This window comes from Salmo trutta, chromosome 29 (assembly GCF_901001165.1).
Source record: "Salmo trutta chromosome 29, fSalTru1.1, whole genome shotgun sequence".
Taxonomy (NCBI): Eukaryota; Metazoa; Chordata; class Actinopteri; order Salmoniformes; family Salmonidae; genus Salmo; species Salmo trutta.
The window spans coordinates 33,085,984-33,111,286 of NC_042985.1; the positions used below are offsets into that span (position 1 = coordinate 33,085,984).

Genomic DNA, 25,303 nt, shown 5'->3' on the forward strand with positions numbered 1-25,303 from the left:
TAAGGTCCCACAGTTGACAGTGCATGTAAGAGCAAAAACCAAGGCATGAGGTCGAAAGAATTGTCCGCAGAGCTCCGAGACAGGATTGTGTTGAGGCACAGGTCTGGGGAAGGATACCAAAACTTTGAGTCGCCCAGCCAGAGCCCAGACTTGAACCCGATCAAACATCTCTGGAGAGACCTGAAAATAGATTTGCAGCAACGCTCCCCATCTAACCTGACAGAGTTTGAGAAGAATGGGAGAAACTCCCGAAATACACGCGTGCCAAGCTTGTAATGTCACAGCCAAGAAGACTCGAGGCTGTAATCGCTGCCAAAGGTGTTTCAACAAAGTACTGTGTAAAGTGTCTGAATAGTTAGGTAAATGTTATATTTCAGTTTTTTATTTCTCAAACATTTGCAAAAACCTGTTTTTGCTTTGTCATTATGGGGTATTGTGTGTAGATAAAAAAAAATATATATTTAATCCATTTTAAAATAAGGCTGTAAGGTAACAAAGTATGGAAAAAGTCAAGGGGTCTGAATACTTTCCGAATGCACTGTACATACCTACTACACTGACTTATTACTCATAAAAACACGCCCACATTATGTAGACGCATACATCATGTAGTGTTCATACATTACAGTGACTGCTCAGTGTATATCTGTGTAAAGAAGGTGTCTTCAGTCTCATAATGTCTATGGGCATAGGTTAACGCAACGTATGGTGGCTCATTTTGTGTCCTGCATTGCCATTGGTAGTTTTTGTTTTCACCACTAATATGTAATCAAATCAAAAATCAAATCAAAATCAAATCAAATGTATTTATATAGCCCTTCGTATATCAGCTGAAATCTCAAAGTGCTGTACAGAAACCCAGCCTAAAACCCCAAACAGCAAGCAATGCATGTGAAAGAGGCACGGTGGCTAGGAAAAACTCCCTAGGAAAAACTCCCTAGAAAGGCCAAAAACCTAGGCAGAAACCTAGAGAGGAACCAGGCTATGAGGGGTGGCCAGTCCTCTTCTGGCTGTGCCGGGTGGATATTATAACAGAACATGGTCAAGATGTTAAAATGTTCATAAATGACCAGCATGGTCAAATAATAATAATCATTGTAGTTGTCAAGGGTGCAACAAGCACGTCCGGTGAACAGGTCAGGGTTCCGTAGCCGCAGGCAGAACAGTTGAAACTGGAGCAGCAGCATGGCCAGGTGGACTGGGGACAGCAAGGAGTCATCATGCCAGGTAGTCCCGAGGCATGGTCCTAGGGCTCAGGTCCTCCGAGAGAAAGAAAGAAAGAGAGAAAGAGAGAATTAGAGAGAGCATATTTAAATTCACACAGGACACCGGATAAGACAAGAGAATACTCCAGATGAAACAGACTGACCCTAGCCCCCCGGCACATAAACTACTGCAGCATAAATACTGGAGGCTGAGACAGGAGGGATCAGAAGACACTGTGGCCCCATCCGATGATACCCCCGGACACGGCCAAACAGGCAGGATATAACCCCACCCACTTTGCCAAAGCACAGCCCCCACACCACTAGAGGGATGTCTACAACCACCAACTTACCGTCCGAAGACAAGGCCGAGTATAGCCCACAAAAATCTCCGCCATGGCACAACCCAAGGGGGGGGCGCCAACCCAGACAGGAAGACCACGTCAGTGACTCAACCTACTCAAGTGACGCACCCCTCCCATGGACGGCATGGAAGAACACCAGTAAGTCAGTGACTCAGCCCCTGTAATAGGGTTAGAGGCAGAGAATCCCAGTGGAAAGAGGGGAACCGGCAAGGCAGAGACAGCAAGGGCGGTTCGTTGCTCCAGCCTTTCCGTTCACCTTCACACTCCTGGGCCAGACTACACTTAATCATAGGACCTACTGAAGAGATAAGTCTTCAGTAAAGACTTAAAGGTTGAGACTGAGTCTGCGTCTCTCACATGGGTAGGCAGACTATTCCATAAAAATGGAGCTCTATAGGAGAAAGCCCTACCTCCAGCCGTTTGCTTAGAAATTCTAGGGACAATTAGGAGGCCTGCGTCTTGTGACCGTAGCGTACGTGTAGGTATGTACGGCAGGACCAAATCGGAAAGATAGGTAGGAGCAAGCCCATGTAATGCTTTGTAGGTTAGCAGTAAAACCTTGAAATCAGCCCTTGCCTTAACAGGAAGCCAGTGTAGGGAGGCTAGCACTGGAGTAATATGATCAAATTTTTGGGTTCTAGTCAGGATTCTAGCAGCCGTATTTAGCACTAACTGAAGTTTGTTTAGTGCTTTATCCGGGTAGCCGGAAAGTAGAGCATTGCAGTAGTCCAGCCTAGAAGTAACAAAAGCATGGATTAATTTTTCTGCGTCATTTTTGGACAGAAAGTTTCTGATTTTTGCAATGTTACGTAGATGGAAAAAAGCTGTCCTTGAAACAGTCTTGATATGTTCTTCAAAAGAGAGATCAGGGTCCAGAGTAACACCGAGGTCCTTCACAGTTTTATTTGAGACGACTGTACAACCATCCAGATTAATTGTCAGATTGAACAGAAGATCTCTTTGTTTCTTGGGACCTAGAACAAGCATCTCTGTTTTGTCCGAGTTTAAAAGTAGAAAGTATGCAGCCATCCACTTCCTTATGTCTGAAACACAGGCTTCTAGCGAGGGCAATTTTGGAGCTTCACCATGTTTCATTGAAATGTACAGCTGTGTGTCATCCACATAGCAGTGAAATTTAACATTATGTTTTCGAATGACATCCCCAAGAGGTAAAATATATAGTGAAAACAATAGTGGTCCTAAAACGGAACCTTGAGGAACACCGAAATTTACAATTGATTTGTCAGAGGACAAACCATTCACAGAGACAAACTGATATCTTTCCGACAGATAAGATCTAAACCAGGCCAGAACTTGTCCATGTAGACCAATTTGGGTTTCCAATCTCTCCAAAAGAATGTGGTGATCGATGGTATCAAAAGCGGCACTAAGATCTAGGAGCACGAGGACAGATGCAGAGCCTCGGTCTGACGTCATTAAAAGGTCATTTACCACCTTCACAAGTGCAGTCTCAGTGCTATGATGGGGTCTAAAACCAGACTGAAGCGTTTCGTATACATTGTCTTCAGGAAGGCAGTGAGTTGCTGTGCAACAGCTTTTTCTAAAATATTTGAGAGGAATGGAAGATTCGATATAGGCCGATAGTTTTTTATAATTTCTGGGTCAAGATTCTGCTTTTTCAAGAGAGGCTAATGTAATGTGTTTGATCCCCTGCTGATTTTGTACATTTGCCCACTGACAAAGAAATTATCAGTCTATAATTTTTATGGTAGGTTTATTTGAACAGTGAGAGACAGAATAACAACAAAAAAATCCAGAAAAACGCATGTCAAAAATGATATAAAATGATTTGCATTTTAATGAGGTAAATAAGTATTTGACCCCTCTGCAAAACATGACTTAGTACTTGGTGGCAAAACCCTTATTGGCAATCACAGAGGTCAGACGTTTCTTGTAGTTGGCCACCAGGTTTGCACACATCTCAGGAGGGATTTTGTCCCACTCCTCTTTGCAGATCTTCTCCAAGTCATTAAGTTTTCGAGGCTGACGTTTGGCAACTCAAACCTTCAGCTCCCTCCACAGATTTTCTATGGGATTAAGGTCTGGAGACTGGCTAGGCCACTCCAGGACCTTAATGTGCTTCTTCTTGAACCGCTCTTTTGTTGCCTTGGCCGTGTGTTTTGGGTCATTGTCATGCTGGAATACCCATCCACGACCCATTTTCAATGCCCTGGCTGAGGGAATGAGGTTCTCACCCAAGATTTGACGGTACATGGTCCCGTCCATCGTCCCTTTGATGCGGTGAAGTTGTCCTGTCCCCTTAGCAGAAAAACACCCCCAATGCATAATGTTTCCACCTCCATGTTTGACGGTGGGGATGGTGTTCTTGAGGTCATAGGCAGCATTCCTCCTCCTCCAAACACGGCGAGTTGAGTTGATGCCAAAGAGCTCCATTTTGGTCTCATCTGACCACAACACTTTCACCCAATTGTCCTCTGAATCATTCAGATGTTCATTGGCAAACTTCAGACGGGCATGTATATGTGCTTTCTTGAGCAGGGGGACCTTGCGGGCGCTGCAGGATTTCAGTCCTTCACGGCGTAGTGTGTTACCAATTGTTTTCTTGGTGACTATGGTCCCAGCTGCCTTGAGATCATTAACAAGATCCTCCCGTGTAGTTCTGGGCTGATTCCTCACTGTTCCTCACTGATTCCTCCTCATGATCATTGCAACTCCACGAGGTGAGATCTTGCATGGAGCCCCAGGCCAAGGGAGATTGACAGTTCTTTTGTGTTTCTTCCATTTGCAAATAATCGCACCAACTGTTGTCACCTTCTCACCAAGCTGCTTGGCGATGGTCTTGTAGCCCATTTTAGCCTTGTGTAGGTCTACAATCTTGTCCCTGATATCCTTGGAGAGCTCTTTGGTCTTGGCCATGGTGGAGAGTTTGGAATCTAATTGATTGATTGCTTCTGTGGACAGGTGTCTTTTATACAGGTAACAAACTGAGATTAGGAGCACTCCCTTTAAGAGTGTGCTCCTAATCTCAGCTACCTTATCTGTATACAAGACAGCTGGGAGCCAGAAATCTTTCTGATTGAGAGGGGGTCAAATACTTATTTCCCTCATTTAAAATGCAAATCAATTTATAACATTTTTGACATGTGTTTTTCTGGATTTTTTTGTTGTTATTCTGACTCTCACTGTTCAAATAAACCTACCATTAAAATTATAGACTGATAATTTCTTTGTCAGTGGGCAAACGTACAAAATCAGCAGGGGATCAAATACTTTTTTCCCTCACTGTATTAGTTCTGATAGAATGTCTTAATGAAGTTATTTTGATTCATATTTGAGCAGAAGTATTGTTCTTCAGCCATTTATTGTAGTATAATATCGTATCTCCACAATCTGGGTCTGTTCTTGTTTTTAGTCAAACCATTCAAACGAACTCTCCGTTCTCTTCAATAGTCAAAAAATATGTGGATCGAAAGACAGGAAATGCGCTTGTCATTTTTTGTTTTTGATCTTTTTCATTTAAATGGTTCGTCTCTGACAGTGATGTAGCGTTTCTCGATTTCATTTTGACCTAATATGTCATAATGTCATATTTTGTGATTAGTAAAACATTGTCAACTAACATCTCTGATCAAGCAAAATATGCTAAATGTCCTTAATATAGCACATTGACTCTTACCTTCTGATAGGGTTGGGAAAAGACGAGACATACCTTTTTGTGGGAGTTTTATGTCGTGTAGTAGTTGATACGCCTTTTCTTTCTCCTACCCGTTCCCTCTTTTAGTTGGAGTGCGAAGTTGTATCTGACCCCCAGTAACATAGTCCTACTGACTGCCATCGCTCTGATCGGCGTGTGTGTTTTCATCCTGGTCATCATTGGCATCCTCCACTGGCAGGAGAAGGTAAGAACAGAATGACACAAATGCATCTTACACCGTTTATCATCGTCATTACCATCATTACTGTTTTAATTGACAGTAATGAGCACCTTCAACCTCATCTCTTCTCCTTCATTTTTAGTTGTACTGTCTTGTCATTTTTCCTCTTCTTCCTTGCATTCCTCCTCACTATCCTCTCCTCCTCCTCCTCCTCTTAATAGTCTGAGCCAAAGCTGGTTATGTTCTGGTCAGAGCAGTGTGTGTCCTCTCTCATCCTCCCCACCATTGCCAGTCCATAGTATCTGGTGGGGGTCTTCTCTTCTCCTGGCCCTGTGTCGCTGCTGGGGAGCTCTGGTGCTGGTCCAGAGAGCAGGAGACCCGCTGTGGGCAAAGGGTACACTCGGAGAGGAACAGATGGGTCAGAACCAGCAGATGGGCCCTGTCCTCTAACCTCCCACAGAGTTCCAGCACGGCTGTTAGAGGGCCATAACCAGTGAGGACGCTCGGCTGTAATTGCTTTGTTCTGCCCCTTCAGCATATCAAATCTTTTGTTCATTATCCCTGTAAATATGCCCTCCAGGGAGTGTGTGTGTGTTGGTTGTCTTGTTACATTCCTGTGTGTGTTTGTGAATTTTACATTGAGTGTTTAGGTAATCATGTATGGTTTGAATTGTGCAAACTTGTGAGAATTTGCATGTGTTTGCATGCAACTATTGCCGACATGCGTGTGTGGTGTGTGTCCACCCTGCCGTGCAAACACTCTGAGCGATTCATCACCATCCCAGTGCAGCCGTGGCTGGTCTGTTTCTCCACCAAGCGAGGCCGGGCGATGTTGGCGTCTTCTCAAAGCCATCTGCTGTGGGTGCCTGATTATGCACGCAGGAAGCCATAATTGCTCTCTGCTTAGGGAACTGTTCCGGGAACACTAGCTTCATTGGAGTTGACACTGCATTAAAATAACATGTTTGGCCCTATATCTGAGGAACTGAGCCCAGCAATTATATTTCATCAGAAAGAGAGCGAGGTAGAGACATGGCTCATTGTCCGTCATTGATTAGAGGTTGATTAAACGATAATGTTCGTGATGGCCAAGGTAATGGAAGTTCAGGTAATAGCTAGCTGTTCATTTGTTTAGGTGATTACTGGACCAATGTACTCTACTTTAGTTCAGAGCCCCCTTCCCTTTCAGAGATACAGGTAACTGCCAAAATAAAGGAAACACAAACATAAAGCGTCTTAATAGGGTGTTGGGCCACAACGAGCCAGAACAGCTTCAATGCACCTTGGCATTGATTCTGGAACTCTTATTGGAGGGATGCGACACCATTCTACCACGAGAAATTCCATGATTTGGTGTTTTGTTGATGGTGGTGGAAAACGCTGTCTCAGGCGCCGCTCCATAATCTTCCATAAGTGTTCAATTGGGTTGAGATCTGGCGACTGAGACGGCCATAGCATATGGTTTACATTTTCTTCATGCTCATCAAAACATTCAGTGACCACTTGTGCCCTGTGGATGGGGGCATTGTCATCCTATGGGGGCATAGCCATGGTAGCCAAAATAATACATTGCTTAGTTAACTCAGGAACCACACCTGTGTGGAAGCACCTGCTTTTGATATACTTTGTATCCCTTATTTAATCAAGTGTTTCCATTATTTTGCCAGTTACCTATATCTCTGCTTCATGTTATTACTGTTGAAGCTGATGAGTCACATCTTTTGAATCTGCAGCCTGTTTTTGTGTTGGTATGACGTCTCAGTTCTTGTGAGGTTGTGTGTTTGTTCATGTTGTACTGGGATAGCCGACATCTCCGCTGTTGTGGGTCTTTTTGAGCGAGGGTACTGCCTTTGTTTGCTTTTAATGGGGGGGGGGGGGGGTTGTGACCCATTGTCATCTTTTTGTCTAGTCCGGTGTGTCATCTGCATTGTGAGTGTCACTGCCTTGAAGTCATATCGGAGCCCGGCTGCTGAGCGCTCCTGTTCTGACTCACTCTGCCCAGCACAATAACACACCATAATTGAAGGAGCTCTCTTAGATAAGAGTCTAACCTTTCACGCAGGGGAAAATAGCATTTGGAAAAAGCTCCACATCTCCATAAACCTTTCCATTTGCATTGCGGTGTGGAGTTGACCAGGTCACGGTGCGATCCGTGATTGACTTTTGATATTTACACTGATCCCTGCTATTTTTTCCACAAATCTCAATGGTCAAATAGGAATCAGAGGCTGGTTTGAGACATAGTACCTCCTGCAACAGCCGAGACCGGCTCAGGAAGTTTGTTACAACACTGTTAAATATAAGAAAGCAAGACATTTTTTTTAATATATAAAACTGCCTTCTCTGTTTTAACCTTGCTGTAAATCTGAGAGGTATTTTGGATTCTCTTTATTTGTCAGGTAACTTTGGTTTCACGCCTGTGGAATCGATCGTTGTCTGTTTGAGCTATTTGAATTTTGCGTGGGTTTAAACAGAATACAGGGCTTTTCAGAGCGATGAAGTCTGCATTATGCCTCCACGTTGCGTAATGCATACAATGTGACAAAGGTCTTATCCCATTTTGTCCTGCATTTTATGCTAGTTCAAGGCCCCACATCCTTAGCACGGAGTGTGGATAGGTTAGCGCATTCAGTAGACCATTCAAATAGGTCAAGTTGTCGTGTTACTGAACCTCACGTTCAATCTGAACAAGACTGTATACGTGAGCACTCAATCAGTCGGTTTCAGACCATTCAATAAATGACACATCGCACATGGAATAACGACACAATTATATCCCCTGAACACTCAATTATTTCATGTTCATACACCACAAGGAACTTGGCAATATTGACAGGATTACAAGCCAGTTCACTGAATGAGACCGAAGGAGATATTACAGTATGTCCATGTACTGTGTACACGCCATAAAAACAAGTGGAAGGAACTGAACACTCAGTCCTAAAGACTGTCTGCTCCCTTAAGTCCTGAACAACACAGATACGGCCGACAGACTCTCTGCTTAGATGTTGGTGTACTCCATCAGGACTGTCTGTCGTACGGGGAGTAGTTCCAGAACAAATCTGTCAGCTTCATCTCCACTGCATTTTGAAGGTTCCCTTTTTTTCATCATACGTGCCTTTATGTGCTGCCTGTCGTCAAGGGAACGCTAAAAATAAACGTGAATTATCCTCATTCACCCACAGAGGGTACATAATCGTACGTTGAAGCGATACTACATTAACACTTGTAATAATGATTTCCTGCCTCAGATAGATTGTACCCCTGACCACTCAGTAGGTCTGCTACTTTCATTATTATTCTATAATGGTTTCAGCCCCACCTCTCTCTCACCATCGCTGACTGTTAGATTCTGCTTGTCTGCGTTTGTCTGACTCGTGACCCCTGACCATTGCCCTGTGTGTGTTTCAGAAAGCGGACGACCGGGAGAAGAGACAGGAAGCACACCGGTTCCATTTTGATGCCATGTGAAGGAGCACAGGAAGAGATGGACCATGGGAAACAGTCATGCCTGCTTTCTGTTTTATTTAAGTTTGCTGGTCGATGGAATTGTTTATTTATTTGATCCCCCCTCGACCTCTTGAGGATGAGCCATTTAAGTGTTTAAATATCCATTAAAGATGATCAAATGTAAAAGAGACAGACGGGTTACTTCTCGCATACTTGCACAGATTTGGTTGGAATTTGAACATGTTCTTTTTTTTAATTCACGTTTCCTCATACATTTCAAGGGCCAAAATGATGGCTGAACCCAAATCTAAACAGGACTACTGAGTGAAAGTACACTGAGTGAAATTACTTTTCAGTCAATGTTTTGGCTTAGCTCCTTACGTATGGATGTCAAATCGGCACTAACAGTTTACGTCGTGAATTTGCAAAAATGTTTAAATGTTCAATCCAAGTCATCCTGATCTGCAAAACACATTACTGATTCACTTGTTTTGAGGGAAGCATTGCTATTGTAATGCTACTTGAATTATTATGTATGTCCAGTCATCCATTGTCTTCCTGTATGCCTCCTGTGTGTCAATCTGTAAAGGTTATTGTTTTCTATGGACTGCTATAGTGGAATCTTACACATGGAGTCCACTGACCCAAACAGGGTACTTACACTGGATGCATCCATTGTGCTCTACTGTATATCATGTGGATAGTCCATGGTCCATAATGAGGGTTAATGTATGTGTCAAGTTCATTATGCACTTTTCCCCTCCTTTTTCTCAAATTCCCCTCCAAATACCTGACACAATGTCCTATCCTTGTTTGACAGCTCCCCCTCTCCACTGCCCTCACTCACAGCGGTATTGGAAAGGCCTGTACTACTGACCCCTCTGGTTTGGTCATGTTCTTTTTAGTCTTTCGCACTCTTAATAATCATGTTTGTCTCACATGCTAAACATGGTGTGTTTTTGGACTGCCAAACATTTGATTATGTGTTCATTAAAAACGTTAACTAAACTCTGGTGTTCAATTGAAGAATGGTCCACATAACACTTATACTACTTTTACTTACAAGGGGAAATAGGTGTGTTTATTTAACCAACAGAAAGTGCAATCATCAATATTATCATCAATGTCTAAGCCCCTTCTACTAAAAAATTCTATTTCATTTTGAATTAACGTGGGGCACTGTGTTTTCAGGTGGTACTGGTCTAACATCCAAATATTTATTTTGCTATCATCTCATGTCTGTGGTTTGAGCTTTTTTTAAACTAATGATTAATAGTGATAAGTCTAATAGATTTTATTTTTGTGTTTTGTGTGTGGATTCTGCGTGTAACCGGAAATATGATCATTTCTTTTGAATCTTTATGGGATGATGGGTTGAAAATTAAAGTGTATCATGCTTAATTCATGGTGGTTCTCACTTTTTTTTTTCATTAATTTCCATCTCACTGTTGCCTTCCCATCTCATAGACTGGCACGTCCATCCGAAAAAGTAAATTCTCCTAGTGAGCTGATGACTAAAGAAACGATTGTAAGTGACAACTTGGCATAGCTTACGGTTTTGAGTTATTTTTAGCTCATGCAGCATAATGTATTGCAATCTGGCACTTGTGGTAAAATGATAGTCTCATAAAATGGTTTACATTTAAATAGCAGTTGATGTTTTACTGTCTGTTGATGTCTCTTGGCAACAACTTACTGAGTAAAGAGTACCCTGATTAAATGCTGTCAACATTTCCGTAATTTTTTTGTAACTTGCTCGGGTCGTTTTGTATTATATCATAAATGGCTCTGCTCAATTTTACAAATATAAATCCTTCAATGCAACACGAGCAGAGAAGATACTTGTACGCAGGGAGAAGCGCAGCCGATTTTACGCTCGGTGATGGGGTGCATGCGTACAAGCAGCTCATTCACGCATACATCGCCCAGAGCTTAAATGAGCCTTGTTTGGTGCCATTACTTCAGTTCAGCCACAGACCACTCTGTGCGCGTCTCTCGGATACTTCTGCTCAACCTCACTGGACAATACAACCTACTTTAATAATAGCATATGTTGCATTTGGAACTACAAGACACCTGTCTAGATGGAATTAACGTATCTAATACTTATCGGGAGTGGTTGAAGAAGAAGCGCTTGTTTTCCTCAGAGGAAATTCGGAGTGGATGGTTGTCTTTCTGACTATGGAATTAAGGCGATCAATGAAAAGTTGGATTGTATAAACAGCGACTCATTGCCTTGGATCCATAAAATGGGAAAATAAAGCGTGTAACTCCCCAAAGCTTAAGAAGGAGAACGTATTTGGCACCACCACACAGGGAGAGGAAATGCACATAGGTCAGTTTTACAGAGCATCCGAGTACTTTTGGATCGTATTAAGAACCAGTGATATTATACAGAAGGTTAATAATCACTCGTATCGGCTGTGATGTAATTCATCCCTTATTCTTCTGCAAAATAGGCGAAACTCATCCTTACCAAATGTACCCCGTTGTATTTTCTCTTGCGCCAAGTTGTTGTATTGTGTTCTTCATGTTTGCAAGAAGCCTAAATCCCTGAATGGCATCGCCATCAGCAGGTTTATTTCTATTCAGTTATATATATTCTATTAGCTTTTCTATTACATGTATTTATTTTTACTGCAAGGGGTCATATGAAACGTGCCAATATCCTATCTTATAAAATGTGATATTTACACAAGGCTACACAATATGGAAGAATGCATTCAATTTCAGATTACTTTTCTATTAACGCCTAAGGTCGATGTCCGCGTCACCGCGGAACCAATTGGCATAATGAAAATCCAAATTGTAAAGAAAAATTCGTCAATTTAAACTTTTTTTTGCATTGGCTGCGTCTCAATCCATTAGTGTAACACTTCTGCATCTATGGTAAAAGGTGACGGCGCTAGAGCGGTGTTTGTCAAACCTTGAGACAGCTCCTGCTGATTCGCGCAACATTTGGGACAAGACCACAGCTGCAGCTCATTTTAAGCCACGATATTGTGCTGTGAAATCATTGTGTTTTGTACTGTACTGTAGGCCTATTATTAAAGGGACTGTCAAGTATTGTTTAACACACCTAGCTTGTAAACTACACTGAATCTTATAACCGAGGGCGAGAACCTCATGTTGAGTTCACTTCAATAGGACTGGGCAACTTCTGTCACGAAGGGCACGAAGTCTAGTCGTCTACGTATTATCAACAAGTTACTGTAGCGTTCTAATAGCCCTATGTTTTATTTTGTAATATAATTGCAGAATCAGAATGCATCAGCCAACATCCAAAGGGGACATATCTATGCTTTTTGGGTTCATTTAACCAAGCAATGTGGTAGGCCATCCATTTGTATTTTACACGCTCTTCCACTCATGTTCTTCTCGTAGTGCAGGCTATCTTGTAAAGGCATTCAACCTTTTAAAATCAGACTTTCAGGTCCATTCAAAGCTGTTTGAACCAACTGTGTTCTACAATGAATTCATGCCATAGACTGCTTTTAAGAGGTAGTTAGTCTTTCAGTGGTCCCCCATAGTGGAGTAGTATCCAGAAAGGGCAAATCTATGTGAATAGCCTTAAAGTCAGGCCATGCATGGAAAAGTGTGTGTGTGTGTGTGTGTGTGTGTGTGCAGTTTGGCCTTCAGCGTATCAAGGCCGGGAAGAGAGAGGCTGTGAATGTGCGAATGGATGTGTTTTAAATTCTCTATAGTAGAGAACATGCGGTCTGATTTTCTTTTTGCAAGCCTGGGTGGCTATAGTCAATCCATGTTTCATTATGCATCTGTCAGGCTCCCGCTCACGGTTTAATGTGATATAAGCAGCGCAGTCTATTAAAATCCATTGGGGGTAAACCTACATCGGCTTATCTGGAGAAGACAGTAGTGTTGTGGGCTGAAATGTGCACAGGGGTACGGCGAGCAGTTTTAGCACTGATATTATACACAATGCAGTGCTGTTGCTGCTGCCTCCCTGATGCCTGTCTCTCATTATGGCATCAGGCCTGTGAGCCTTATCCTATTTGTTCTGGTGCTGTCTTCATTCAGGAGGCTGGAGGGTTGGCGATGCTCTGATAGGCCTGATGATGTGGGCCTACCAATGAGTGCTCCCTGATACACCATCAGAGGACGATATGATAAAACATACAACCTTCTTTATTTATCTGTGAATGGAGGAGATGGCTCTTTAGGCATCGATCTGAATTCGGCTTCAGGCTTTAGCTTGTGATATGTCTTGGGTCCGATAAGATGCTTTTTAGATAAGCTCTCAATGGCACAACCTATGAAATAAAATGGTAGGGATACATCTACAAGACCCAAGGATCAATATTCTGTCAAGTATTGTTCCACATCCTACACACTTGGTGTTCATGAATTGCAAGATGCATCTTTAGTGTATGTTTCCGTTCAATGTCGTAGATCATTGGCTCTTTCACTGTGTGTGTGTGTGTGTGTGTGTGTGTGTGTGTGTGTGTGTGTGTGTGTGTGTGTGTGTGTGTGTGTGTGTGTGCACTGTTATGTTAGGTTATTATGGATATAAGTAGGGCTATAGTTCTTAATGATGCCCGGTCTAGCTCCTGCATCACAGCTGTTCCAATCACACATACACCATTTAGTAACAACAACAAAAAAGGTTTAGAATTATCTCACCCAACAGAAAAAAAGGCATGTTTCTCATTTAAACTGGTTATGACGATGTCCTATCTTAACTAGCAGATTTCAAGCTTCACATAATTGCTTTTCAATAAGGGATGTGTGAGCTACTGTGTTAGATTGCCTATTATTTCAACACTGATTAAATTGTTTTTACCTGGTTATTTTATGAAAAATAACGGTGCAAATCATTGACATTTAATGTTTTTCTATTGCAGCCTGGGTACTCCTTATTCTGATAGAAGAGGGATTTGCCCTGGCACAGAGAACTAAAGGTGCGTCTCCTGTTATGGGGGAATAATTGGCCACGTTGTAGCACATAACGTTTTCAGTGGCAGAATCACAAGAAACTGATCGAATCCCATACATATCCCAATTCAAACATGGGCTTGATTCTTTTCACTGTCTTTTCTCAGAGTCCATTTCTCAGAATGAAGGCAGTCCACCTCAGAATCTTAACGAATGTGGCATCTGGGTCCGCAACATCAACGGGGGAGTCTTCACGTCCCCCAGCTACCCCAACACATATCCCCCTAACAAGGAGTGTGTTTACATCTTGGAAGGTACATTTCTGTTTCTGCCCTCTCTCTCTCTCTCTCTCTCACACACACACACACACACACACACACACACACACACACACACACACACACACACACACACACACACACACACACACACACACACACACACAAATGGCCTCAGCAGTGCCTTAGAATGTAGATAATAGGTGCTTATTGGTTTATTGCTATTTTGACAGCATTTCAGTCACTATATACACCTACATCAGAGTCATTTCATCCAAAAGTCCAAAACCTATATATTTGTGATAAAACTCAACCAAGACAAAGTAGGCTGCAGGAACTGATAGTGTGATTTCATCAGTCGGAGAAAAATGGAAGACTTGGTGAAGCTCAAGGGCTCCCCCTGTGGAAACATCGACTAGCATAGCCGTGGAACCTACCTTGACAAAACGGTATTGACAATCCAAATTATCAATGTGCATATACAATGAGCAGGACTAAAGAAGGCCAATTTCCCAGATCATCATGACTCAAACCCGGTAATGAATTGCATCGCTCATCTCCAAAGGTCTTAGGAGGATGAGACACTCAATACTGATGAGAAGTGTCAGTCAACCTGGTTTATGTTTCACAATTTATGGCTTGTTGAACGCATTCCAGGGACTTTTTGTCTCTCAGATGATATGACTCTTGGTTAGCGATTGTGTATTTATTTGATTGTTTCAGTGTGTTGTTGTGTATTGAGTTATCAAGCTAAGCTATGCAACACTATATTTGGTATGTATGTAGCTACTTTGAACTGAGAGCTCTTGTTTCTAATCCTTACCAGGGGAAATATACATGTGATTTAGTGTTGTGATAACAGTAGAGCCAGTTTGTCTGAATCTGTATGGTAGGCTTCCCCATGTATTCCTGTTTTAAAATGGTGACATTATTGCTTCCCACATTCCTTCAAAGTACAGCTAATTTGTTTTGGTGTGTGTGCTGGCGGTGACATTATTTGTGTCAGTGTGAGTGAGCTAGTGACACGATTTGTCTTTAGGTGTGTGTCTGAGCTGTGACATCATTTAAATGGTGGTATCATTTGTTTCAGTTCAAAGGCATTACCCGCTCTTCTAAACGTTTCTACCGTTTGCCATTTTATCATAGCAGGCAGTCTGATTCATATGTAATTCATCTATGAAGACAGGAAATAGCTGGCTTTTTAAAAAAAAATGCGTGTGCAACTGGTAGTCGTGTTGATTCTGGGAGGCTACTTGAGCCAGTCATTTAGGGTGTGATTTACATGACATGAACTTCTAAACTCACAAGTTTTGTGTTTTTGTTCAGAACCTGTAAGGAAACATGCTGACATGTCATGCCAAGTCATGTGTGTATGCATCAGCACATGTGCATTAGTGTAAGGGCTCAATTCAATCCGTATCACCGAAGTTTAGCGCAATTGAAATGTAAAGGCAATGTTCCCGCGTTCGTGGAGACTGCATTCATGGTAAAAGCTACATATGCCGGCTCAATACATTTTTTTTTTGTTATTATAGCGCTGAATTCGGCAATATGGATTGAATCGAGCACTAAGCATGGATACCTTTGTGTGTTTATGCAGGCATCCATAAACTGGTTGCGCATATGAGTAGAAACCAGGAGTTTAGCTGTTACCAGTTTTTTTTAGTTTTTTTTATAAACAAGTTTCTGTGCAGACTGAGACCCTGCTATACAGGTAAACGCAGTCCATGGAGCAAAGCCTTTTGTCAAAAACCCAACACACCCCTCCTCCTCCTCTCTCACCTCCTCCAGCTCTCCCTCGTCAAAGAATCCAGTTGGCCTTTGATAAGAACTACTACATGGAGCCCTCCTTTGAGTGCCGCTTTGATCACATCGAGGTACGGGATGGTCCGTTCGGCTTCTCACCGATCATCGACCGCTTCTGTGGATCGAAGAACCCAGGCCTGGTCACCTCCACGGGCCGCTTCATGTGGATCAAGTTCAGCAGCGACGAGGAGCTGGAGGGTGTTGGGTTCCGTATCAAATACACCTTTATAGCAGGTACACGTTCTCAGTTAGAGCTAGCCTACTGGGCATATCCTCATTACATACACAGTCATAGGTGTGGATAATGAGGACAGCAGCACAGCCACAGATTCACTGTAAAGGGCCTCATTTAGCTTGTTTGTTACCATCCAATTTAATACACTAGGACACTGAAGTCAGCGTCTCACATCGGGCCACAGATTTGCTCCCAATGGCCTTCCCCAGTTTATCTGGCTTCCTTTTTTTTAATGAGATCTTATCACTTTTCTTTACTCATGAATTCCAACTCAGTGGATCGAGACTCATGTGCTTTCCTATTTATAATTTCAGACCCAGATTTTCATCTGCACGTGGGTGGACTGTTAAACCCGATTCCAGGTAAGCTCTTCAATATTTCACCGGTTTGTCCGATCCGATTTGAAGAGCTCTGTGCTCTAAAGCTTACTGGGTGCTATCTTTCACTGACACATGCTCTCTCACACACAGACACCTCTTTTTTTCCCCTCTCTCTCACATTCTCTCTTTCTTTCTCTATAACATTCTCTCGTTACTTTGTTCCTGTTTTTCTATCTCTTCCCTTATGCTCACCTTTCCTTCTTCTGCAATCCTTCTCTTGTATGTATGTGTGTATATATATATATATATATATATATATATATATATATAACCCCCCCTCCTCTGTTTTCGCCCTGTCCTCTACCTTTCTCTCCCCTCAGATTGTCAGTTTGAGATCGGTGGCTATGATGGTGTTATCCGCTCCAGTCAGGTAGAAGAGGAGGATAAGATTAAGACTGGTGATGCTCTGGACTGTATCTGGACCATCCGCGCTCCTCCTCAGTCCAAGGTGAACATCTTGTTCCCCCGCTCCTTCTCTCCAGTGGCTAAATGGGTCATCACGTCATCACTCACTGCAGAGGTCCAGCCACTGAAAACACACCCATTGATTAGAATGCAGGAGACTGGGACTAAGACACGCCAGTCCCCTGACCCTCTTTCTGCTGTGGAAACAATCAAGTGTATCTCAAACTAGCAGTAGCCTAACCAGGGCAGAAGGTATTAGGCCAATGATGCAGAAAAACAGAATCAGCAGTACTGGGAACGTAGCTAAAAGCAGTCACTTGATGTCTGCAGTCTTACGAGTTCAAATGTGCTGAAGAGGCTGGATTGTTCCGGGCTGAATTCACAATGTGCTCTCTAGAACGATACAGCGACCGTTTAGGTATTGACAAAATGTTACGATTAGAGCCTACCCTGTGGGTGCAAAGCATCAATCTTGTGCTCAAAAGATTTAGTTCTATAACTCTTCATCTGAGGTCAATGATTCCCAGTGGTAGTGTGCTGTACAATTAGGCTAAGCCTACCAGGATAGGCTTAGCCTAAGTATGAGTGTATTATCCTTCAGTTCCAATATCCCTTTATAAATGCTTCAATTTTCCCTTAATTTGGGTTTCATTTCTTTCTGAATGGCAGCAGAGTAGCCATGGTTCTGTGTTGTAACGTGGTGATTTCTGGCTGTAGATTTTCATTCGGTTCCTGGAATACCAGATGGAGCACTCCAACGAATGCAACAAGAACTTTGTGGCAGTGTACGACGGCAGCAGTGCCATCGAAAACCTAAAGGCCAAGTTCTGCAGCACCGTGGCTAATGACGTCATGCTAACCAACGGGGTGGGAGTGGTGAGGATGTGGGCCGACGAGAAGAGCCGACTCAGCCGCTTCCAGATGCTCTTCACCTCATTTGTCGACCGTGAGTGTTCTCCTTATTTTCAAAAAAAATCTTACTTGCAGTTATTGTAGGCCATCTGAACCAAGAGTTAGTATGGAGAGAAATATTTACGATCAGTCTGGGTACGTTATCAATTGGCAGGTCCTCTTTTCTCGTTATTTCTTTTTTTATTATTCTCATGATTTAGTGGTCAGTATTTTGTCCAGACTCACAGCAGATTTCTGAAAGGTTGGAAGAGATAAATGGGGCCAACTGCCCATTATTCTTCTTGATTTATTGACGACATCTACATCCTCCGAATAGTAAATAACTTACTGACATTCAACTCTCATTTTAGTAATGGAAAATTAAAGTTGCATACTAAGCAGTGATATTGCAAAGCCAATTCTTTTCCCCGGCCTTTGCTGAGTACCTCAAAGAAAATGTTATTGATATGCAGGTAACAGTGTAATACATTGGCCATAAATATGGTTCATCATTCACAATGGACAAATGGGATTTATCTTCCATTGATGAATGGTAAAGCTGAATAATTTGTTAATAATAATATTATTATTATCTCATTATGGTCATTTTGCATGGCAGATGTGGTTTAAAGGTTGTATGTAAATTGCATTTCCATGGCGGAAACGGTTGAAAACGTTTATTCCAAAACACTATCCATTGTCAGAAATGTTAGTAAATTAGCTTTTTACGTTTAACCCTTTACACTCTTGGCCTACATAGACAAGGTTATATTGAAATGTTTCTTAGGCTTTCACAAGGAAATTCAGAGAAACAGATAGTAATTTTGGTGCGCGTAGAAAGGAGTCGGGTGCATTCAGGTGCATGTTCTGCGGCAAATTTTATTCACCATAGACAAACGGGCTCATTCTGTTCAGAACAACCGAGGGTGTGACACCCTATTGTCTTGTAATTTGCCATCAAATATAGTGGACATAAATGTTGACACTGTATATGCCATGAGTTTTATGATATGGAAATGTAAAGTGCACATTTGGACTCGCAGGTGTTTGGCATGCTTGTATGTCATCAATGCAGTATTTATTCTAATCCTCAACATCTCATCTTTCAAAATACATTGTCGTCTTAATTTATCGCATTTTCCTCACTCAGACAACAAAAATGTGCAAAAATTGCCCATTTAAGCGGGAAGGATGGGGTAAACTTCTTGTTACGTGCGGTGCTCAAATTCAGAACGGCTGTCAGTCAAAACCCATACAGCGCTGTGAAGCGCAGAGCCTGACCTCTGAAGTTATTTATAGCATGTTACTGTACAGCCACTGCGTTCAGATTTAGGCTTATCAGTGCCCAAATCTGCCATTCTCAACCCGTATACGGGTATGAGTGTGAAGGGCTACAGAACTTCTGAAAGAAATTGGTGTGGTTTGTCTTTTTCCAGATCTAATCACGGCATTGGGTTTTTATATAACAGACTAGTATTTGCTTGAAACATATCACTACATGGTTTCATTTCAGAGAGACAAATAACAATGTTTGATTGCAAAACAAGATATATCTGCCTCACTCTCAGAGAAGAAAGTAATCCTGCAAGATTTTACACAATCAAATGTGACAAATAATTACATGTTTATTAAAGAACGGTACAAACCATACATTTGTGACATCGATATTACATTTTTTTATTTTTTTTAATATATATATATATATATATATATATATATACATACACACACACACACACACACACACACACACACACACACACACACACACACAGTACCAGTCAAAAGTTTGGACACACCTACTCATTCAAGGGTTTTTCTTTATTTTGACTATTTTCCAATTTGTAGAATAATAGTGAAGACATCAAAATTATGAAATAACACATATGGAATCATGTAGTAACCAAAAAAGTGTTAAACAAATCAAAATATATTAGTAGCCACCCGTTGCCTTGATGACAGCTATGCACACTCTTGGCATTCTCTCAACCAGCTTCACCTGGAATGCTTTTCCAACAGCATTGAAGGAGTTCCCACATGCTGAGCACTTGTTGGCTGCTTTTCCTTCACTCTGTGGTCCATCTCATCCCAAACCATCTCAATTGGGTTGAGGTCGGGTGATTGTGGAGGCCAGTTCATCTGATGCAGCACTCCATCACTCTCCTTCTTGGTCAAATAGCCCTTTCACAGCCTGTAGGTGTGTTTTGGGTCATTGTCCTGTTGAAAAACAAATGATAGTCCCACTAAATGCAAACCAGATGGGATGGTGTTTTGCTGGTTAAGTGTGCATTGAATTCTATATAAATCCCTGACTGTGTCACCATAGAATCACCATCACACCACCACCTCCATGCTTCACGGTGGCAACCACACATGCGGAGATCATCCGTTCACCTACTCTGCGTCTCACAAAGACACGGCGGTTGGAACCAAAAATCTCACATGTGGACTCATCAGACCAAAGGACAGATTTCCACCGGTATAATGTTCATTGCTCGTGTTTCTTAGCCCAAGCAAGTCTCTTCTTCTTATTGGTGTCCTTTAGTAGTAGTTTCTTTGCAGAAATTCAACCATGAAAGCCTGATTTCACGCAGTCTCCTCTGAACAGTTGATGTTGAGATGTGTCTGTTACCTGTACTCTGTGAAGCGTTTTATTTGGGCTGCAATCAAGGCAAAGGGTGGCTACTTTGAAGAATCTCAAATATAATATATATTTTGATTTCTTTAACACCTTTTTGGTTGCTACATGATTCCATATGTGTTATTTCATAATTTTGATGTCTTCACTATTATTCTACGATGTAGAAAAACCCTGGAATGAGTAGGTGTGCCCAAACTTTTGACTGGTACTGTATATCAATATAGTAATATGAATTTTGTGCTCTGGTCAAAAGTAGTGCACTATATAGGGAATAGGATGCCCTGTGGAACGAGGCCTAACTCTAACCAAACACCATAGCATGAGGTTAGATTTATGATGGGTTTTATATATATATATATATATATATTAGCTAGCGTTTTGCAACAAAACCTATTTTAATAAACACTTACTTATGAATAAAAATTCTGAGAAGAGTAATATTTTACACACTATGTACCCATAACCATTAATTTATCATGAAAAAACACGTGAAGAATTAGTCGATTATAGCGTTTTGGAAATAAACTCTTCAGTTGTTCCTCCACCACACTATTTTCATTAAATGCCTGAATAATCAGAGATATATTAATTGCTGTATTCATTTTGGATATATATTTTTTTATTATTCCCATCACTGCCACACTTAATTACCTTTTTAAATTAAACAGACATGTTTTGTAAGAGAGCTCTTAAAACATTCTGACGCACATTAAACAAGACCACATATTTCATAATGATTGCCTTGCTTTTCAAATTCATGTTGTCCCGACGTCATAGAGACATTCAGCTTAGTAATCAGTCAAGGCACTTTTACCCGCATCATCACCTTGGATATTTTTGTCCTTATCCTTCTCAGAACACCATTGACACGCTTAGTCCTGTGCATCATCATTTTAATTATCTCTGTGGTTCTGGGTTCTCTCAGAACCACAGATGGGGAACACGAACCAGCGCTGACACCCAGAGAGAGAACAAGCGTTTTGAATGCGAGAGATGTCTAATCGGTTTGGAAGTGAGCGCATAGTCAGGGGAGCTCTACGCACTCAACGGGAGACGAAAGGTGTGTTCGGACCCCTTTATCCCGCTGTCAGAACCGCTTAGCCTCGCAGCAGTGGAGGGGAATGGTTTGGTGTTCGGCAACGCGCCCTAAACATCGTGTATGTGTCAGGGGTGCAGTGGGACCTGGTGGGGGCTAGTGTCTATCTTGCTGTAGTACTGTCTGATGGGGTTTGAGAGGTGTGTGGGGGGGGGGGATTTGGGGTGGCAAGCTGCTCAGATGAATGAGTGGAGCGGGGTGGTAGGAGGAAAGGGGATGTAAGTGTGTGGCGGGGGCAGCCTGTTAGGACCCACAGAACCAGCCTTGCACATCCATCTCCTGGGTGCAGCAGCCACGTTCAATTTACCAGCCTTCTTGGCTGTCTCGTGACTCGCATTGTAAGAGCTAGTTTAGTCTGGAGTCTCAGCGCGCCTGGCCATCTGTGCCTCGTGATGGCCGTCTAAATTGATTTACTGCACTCCATACGCTGTTTTCCACTCTACACGGTGGCTAGGAGAAGCAGCCATTTCAATTGCCAATCATGTCATGCAAGCTGTAAATGATGATGTATGGTATTAAGTTGCAGACATCTAGCATTTTATTGCAGTAGTTTTCATCTTTAATAACTTTACCTTGTCTCTTGTTTCAGCCCCATGCAATAGCAACACATTCTTTTGCCATAGCAACATGTGCATCAATAACTCCTTGGTGTGTAATGGGGTACAGAACTGTGTCTACCCCTGGGATGAGAACCATTGTAAGGGTGAGTGAAACTTTAATTTCCTATGGGATACCTTTAACCATTTAGTACTTTTATCACGTGGTAAATTGACTTATGACAACCAAACCATTATAGTAGACTTACTGTTTTTTTTCCCGCTTCATAAACAGAGAAGAAATCCAATGGCCTGTTCCATCAGATCACTAATACCCACGGCACGGTGATCGGCGTGTCTTCAGGCGTGGTTCTAGTCCTACTCATCATCTCCATCCTGGTCCAGATGAAGCAGCCCAGGAAGAAGTTGGTAGCTCGTCGGCCAGTCTTCAACAAGGCTGGCTTCCAGGAGGTCTTTGACCCTCCCCACTACGAGCTCTTCTCCCTCCGTGACAAGGAGATCTCCTCTGACCTGGCCGACCTATCAGAGGAGCTGGAGAGCTACCACAAGCTGCGCCGCTCCTCCACCACGTCGCGCTGTGTCCACGAGCACCATTGTGGCTTGCAGGCCTCGGGGGGCAGCATGAAGCAGAGCCGCACCACCCTCAGCTCCATGGAGCTCTCCTACCACAACGACTTCTCCAAGCCCCCGCCCATGAAGACCTTTAACAGTACCTATAAGAAAAGCTGCTACGGCTACAAACAGACTCATGATTGCGCCGAGAAGGTCATTGAAGACCGCGTCATGGAGGAGATCCCCTGTGAGATCTACGTCCGCGGCGGAGCGGCCGGGCCAAGTTCTGGACCAGGAGGCTGCGGCACCCTCAGCTCCCGCAACGGGGGCCGCAATAACACCAGCATCATCGACCCCCAGCAGCGCTCAATGTCCATGGACTTCTAGGTGAAGAGAGGAGAGGGGGAAGAAAAGGAGAGGAACCTGACTCATTTATTTTCTGTTTTCCTTCTTTTGATCAGTCTAATAGGGAAGACTCTCGCATGCAGATTCAGCCTTTCCCCTGTATGCTCAAAAGAACTGGACACTGCCACACAGGGAAACAGAGACAAAGATGAAAATTATTTTAGACTGTTTGCTGTATTTACATTCATTCACATGTCAAGCACAGATATATTATACTTCTCATAACTTATTTTTGTCTTTATTTTCGTCTATGTACTGCATATTAAAACCAGAGTATCAAGCTTCATGTTGTTGCTTGGCTTTTAACCCATTCATTTGATATTGTTTGATTTGATAAAAATGTGCATATGATGACAATGATTTGATGCAGGTTATGATTACCACACACACACACACATCCACACACTTGCAGAGCCCCAATGAATATTCCATGTCTCGAGAGAACACCGTAAATATACATTCAGAAGTGTCAGATTTTCATGTATAATATCTAGACAGATGAATAGATGTGTGCTTTTTAACATCTTGGGTCCATTTGGGGATTTTGAGTTCAGATGTGGACTATAGTGGTGAACCCAGAGGATATAAAACAGGGGGAATCTATAACGGGATTGGGATGCCCACAAAAACTCACCTGGTACAGGGTTGAGTTTCCATGAACTTTTGACAAGATAGATGAGCTAAAAGGGTAATTCAGGAGTGGATAACAAATTCAGAGTGATCTGAAATAGTAGCCTAAATAGGTTAGCGACTTTTAATTCAGAAACGTTGTGATACCTGAATGGTGGAATAAGGACTTCACAGATTGTGTCTTCTGAACTGACATTTAAAACAAGCACAACCTGTTGCATCAGACAGACAGACAGACAGACAGACAGACATGGGCCACCATTTATTATTTCAATCACTGGTTGTAGGATTTCATTGTTTCATTAAAAGAGACCTTACTCACCTACCTGTGTCTGCCTTTCATTTCATAAGTAAACACTGACAGTTGGTCTGCATAATAATAAAAAAATACCAAAACCCCACAACTTAATGAAACAGCATAGGAATTGCAAATAATGAAAATACCCTGAAGTTAAGTTTTTGTTTTGTTGATGTGTACAAATACATAGTATTCTTAGCCATTTTAGAAGAATTTCAAATTAGTTTCCAATTCATATTATGTTTATTGTAATTAATTACCATAAATTACTCTGCTCAGTCATATAAAAATGTATTTATATGATTATATTATACATGGAACCGATGTAATAAAAATGTTTTGTGCAACCGTCCTTTTAAGATCCCTCTTCAATCACAATTAACTCTGGAGCATGCAGTGTATAGGATCTTATGTCCATTAGTGTCTGTAGTAATCAATGTCAATTAAATGTAATTTCACTTAATTTACTGCAACACAATAGTCAGATGAGACACACAAAACACGGAGACAGACATCAGTCATTGAGGCTGATTCTCTCTCCACCAACCAACATCCCAACCCCCTATCTCTGCTGTCATGTTGCATTAGACAATATGAGAGGGCTTAGGGCTTCATCCATCTTAAAAAGGCAGAGGACAGACAGAGGGCTACTAGTACCAATGGGGTCTGAAGTTACAATGAAGCCCTCTGAAAGCCACAAAAACCATCTATGAACTCTATGAACGAAGTGACAGAGGTCAACAGAGGGTGCTGTGATCCTGGTAATTCTCAATCTGCCTAAATTGAAATAGACCCATAGTAATCTAATACTCAAATTATCAGTCACAAAGTTATGTGAACTCACGTGTCCTTTTGTCCCAGGCTCCAGCCATTACAACACCTCATGGATACGATACACAGTTCATATTCCTACCAACATAGACCCAATGATATGATTATGTTGGGCCTAGATGTAAAGATATGGTAGACTGTGTCAACCAAGAGAGGACAAATTACTCCTGAAGCACATACAGAAATATACAGACTGTGCAAATACTGTGTGTGTATAATTGCATGTGCGAGCTTGTATGTGTTTGTGAGTTTGTCAAGGTTTCATCTTAGATGGGAATTAGCTTGACGTGTGATAAGATGACAAAAACAGACACAATGTCACTAAACTGGTGAGCAATGTAAAATACCTGAATCAATATCACATGTATAATAGAGAGGAGAAAATAGATGAGATGAAAATAAGGACGTCAATCTGTAATTGAGATGTACCCTTTTTTTAAAGCCAGGAGAAAGGTTAAAGTTGACGCAACGTATGACGTTTTCGACCGGCTCTTCTTCTTTCTCTTTTCACTTCTCGTACAGAAGGTC

At 42.1% G+C, this 25,303-nt stretch overlaps 2 protein-coding genes across 3 annotated transcripts in view; both read left to right on the forward strand.

The window, feature by feature from the left end:
• The window catches only part of LOC115167421 (T-cell immunomodulatory protein), a 112,768-nt gene extending 102,490 nt beyond the window's left edge, over positions 1 to 10,278 (forward strand). The window contains exons 17-18 of one of the 2 annotated variants that reach the window (XM_029721829.1): positions 5,334 to 5,451; positions 8,839 to 10,278. In XM_029721829.1, the coding sequence (XP_029577689.1) occupies positions 5,334 to 5,451; positions 8,839 to 8,898 (178 nt within the window). In that variant the 3' untranslated portion in view covers positions 8,899 to 10,278. Of the gene's footprint in view, positions 1 to 5,333; positions 5,452 to 5,648; positions 6,638 to 8,838 lie in introns of those variants that run through there. The other variant, XM_029721828.1, reaches the window with a different exon arrangement.
• A 468-nt stretch (positions 10,279 to 10,746) lies between these two features.
• LOC115167422 (neuropilin and tolloid-like protein 2) lies at positions 10,747 to 23,971 on the forward strand. The gene is made up of 9 exons (XM_029721830.1): positions 10,747 to 11,212; positions 13,740 to 13,796; positions 13,938 to 14,084; positions 15,840 to 16,088; positions 16,404 to 16,451; positions 16,790 to 16,917; positions 17,592 to 17,820; positions 22,092 to 22,205; positions 22,334 to 23,971. The coding sequence occupies exons 1-9, from the start codon at positions 11,203 to 11,205 to the stop codon at positions 22,996 to 22,998; spliced, it is 1,647 nt and encodes a 548-aa protein (XP_029577690.1). The 5' UTR covers positions 10,747 to 11,202; the 3' UTR covers positions 22,999 to 23,971.
• The last annotated feature ends 1,332 nt before the right edge of the window (positions 23,972 to 25,303 follow it).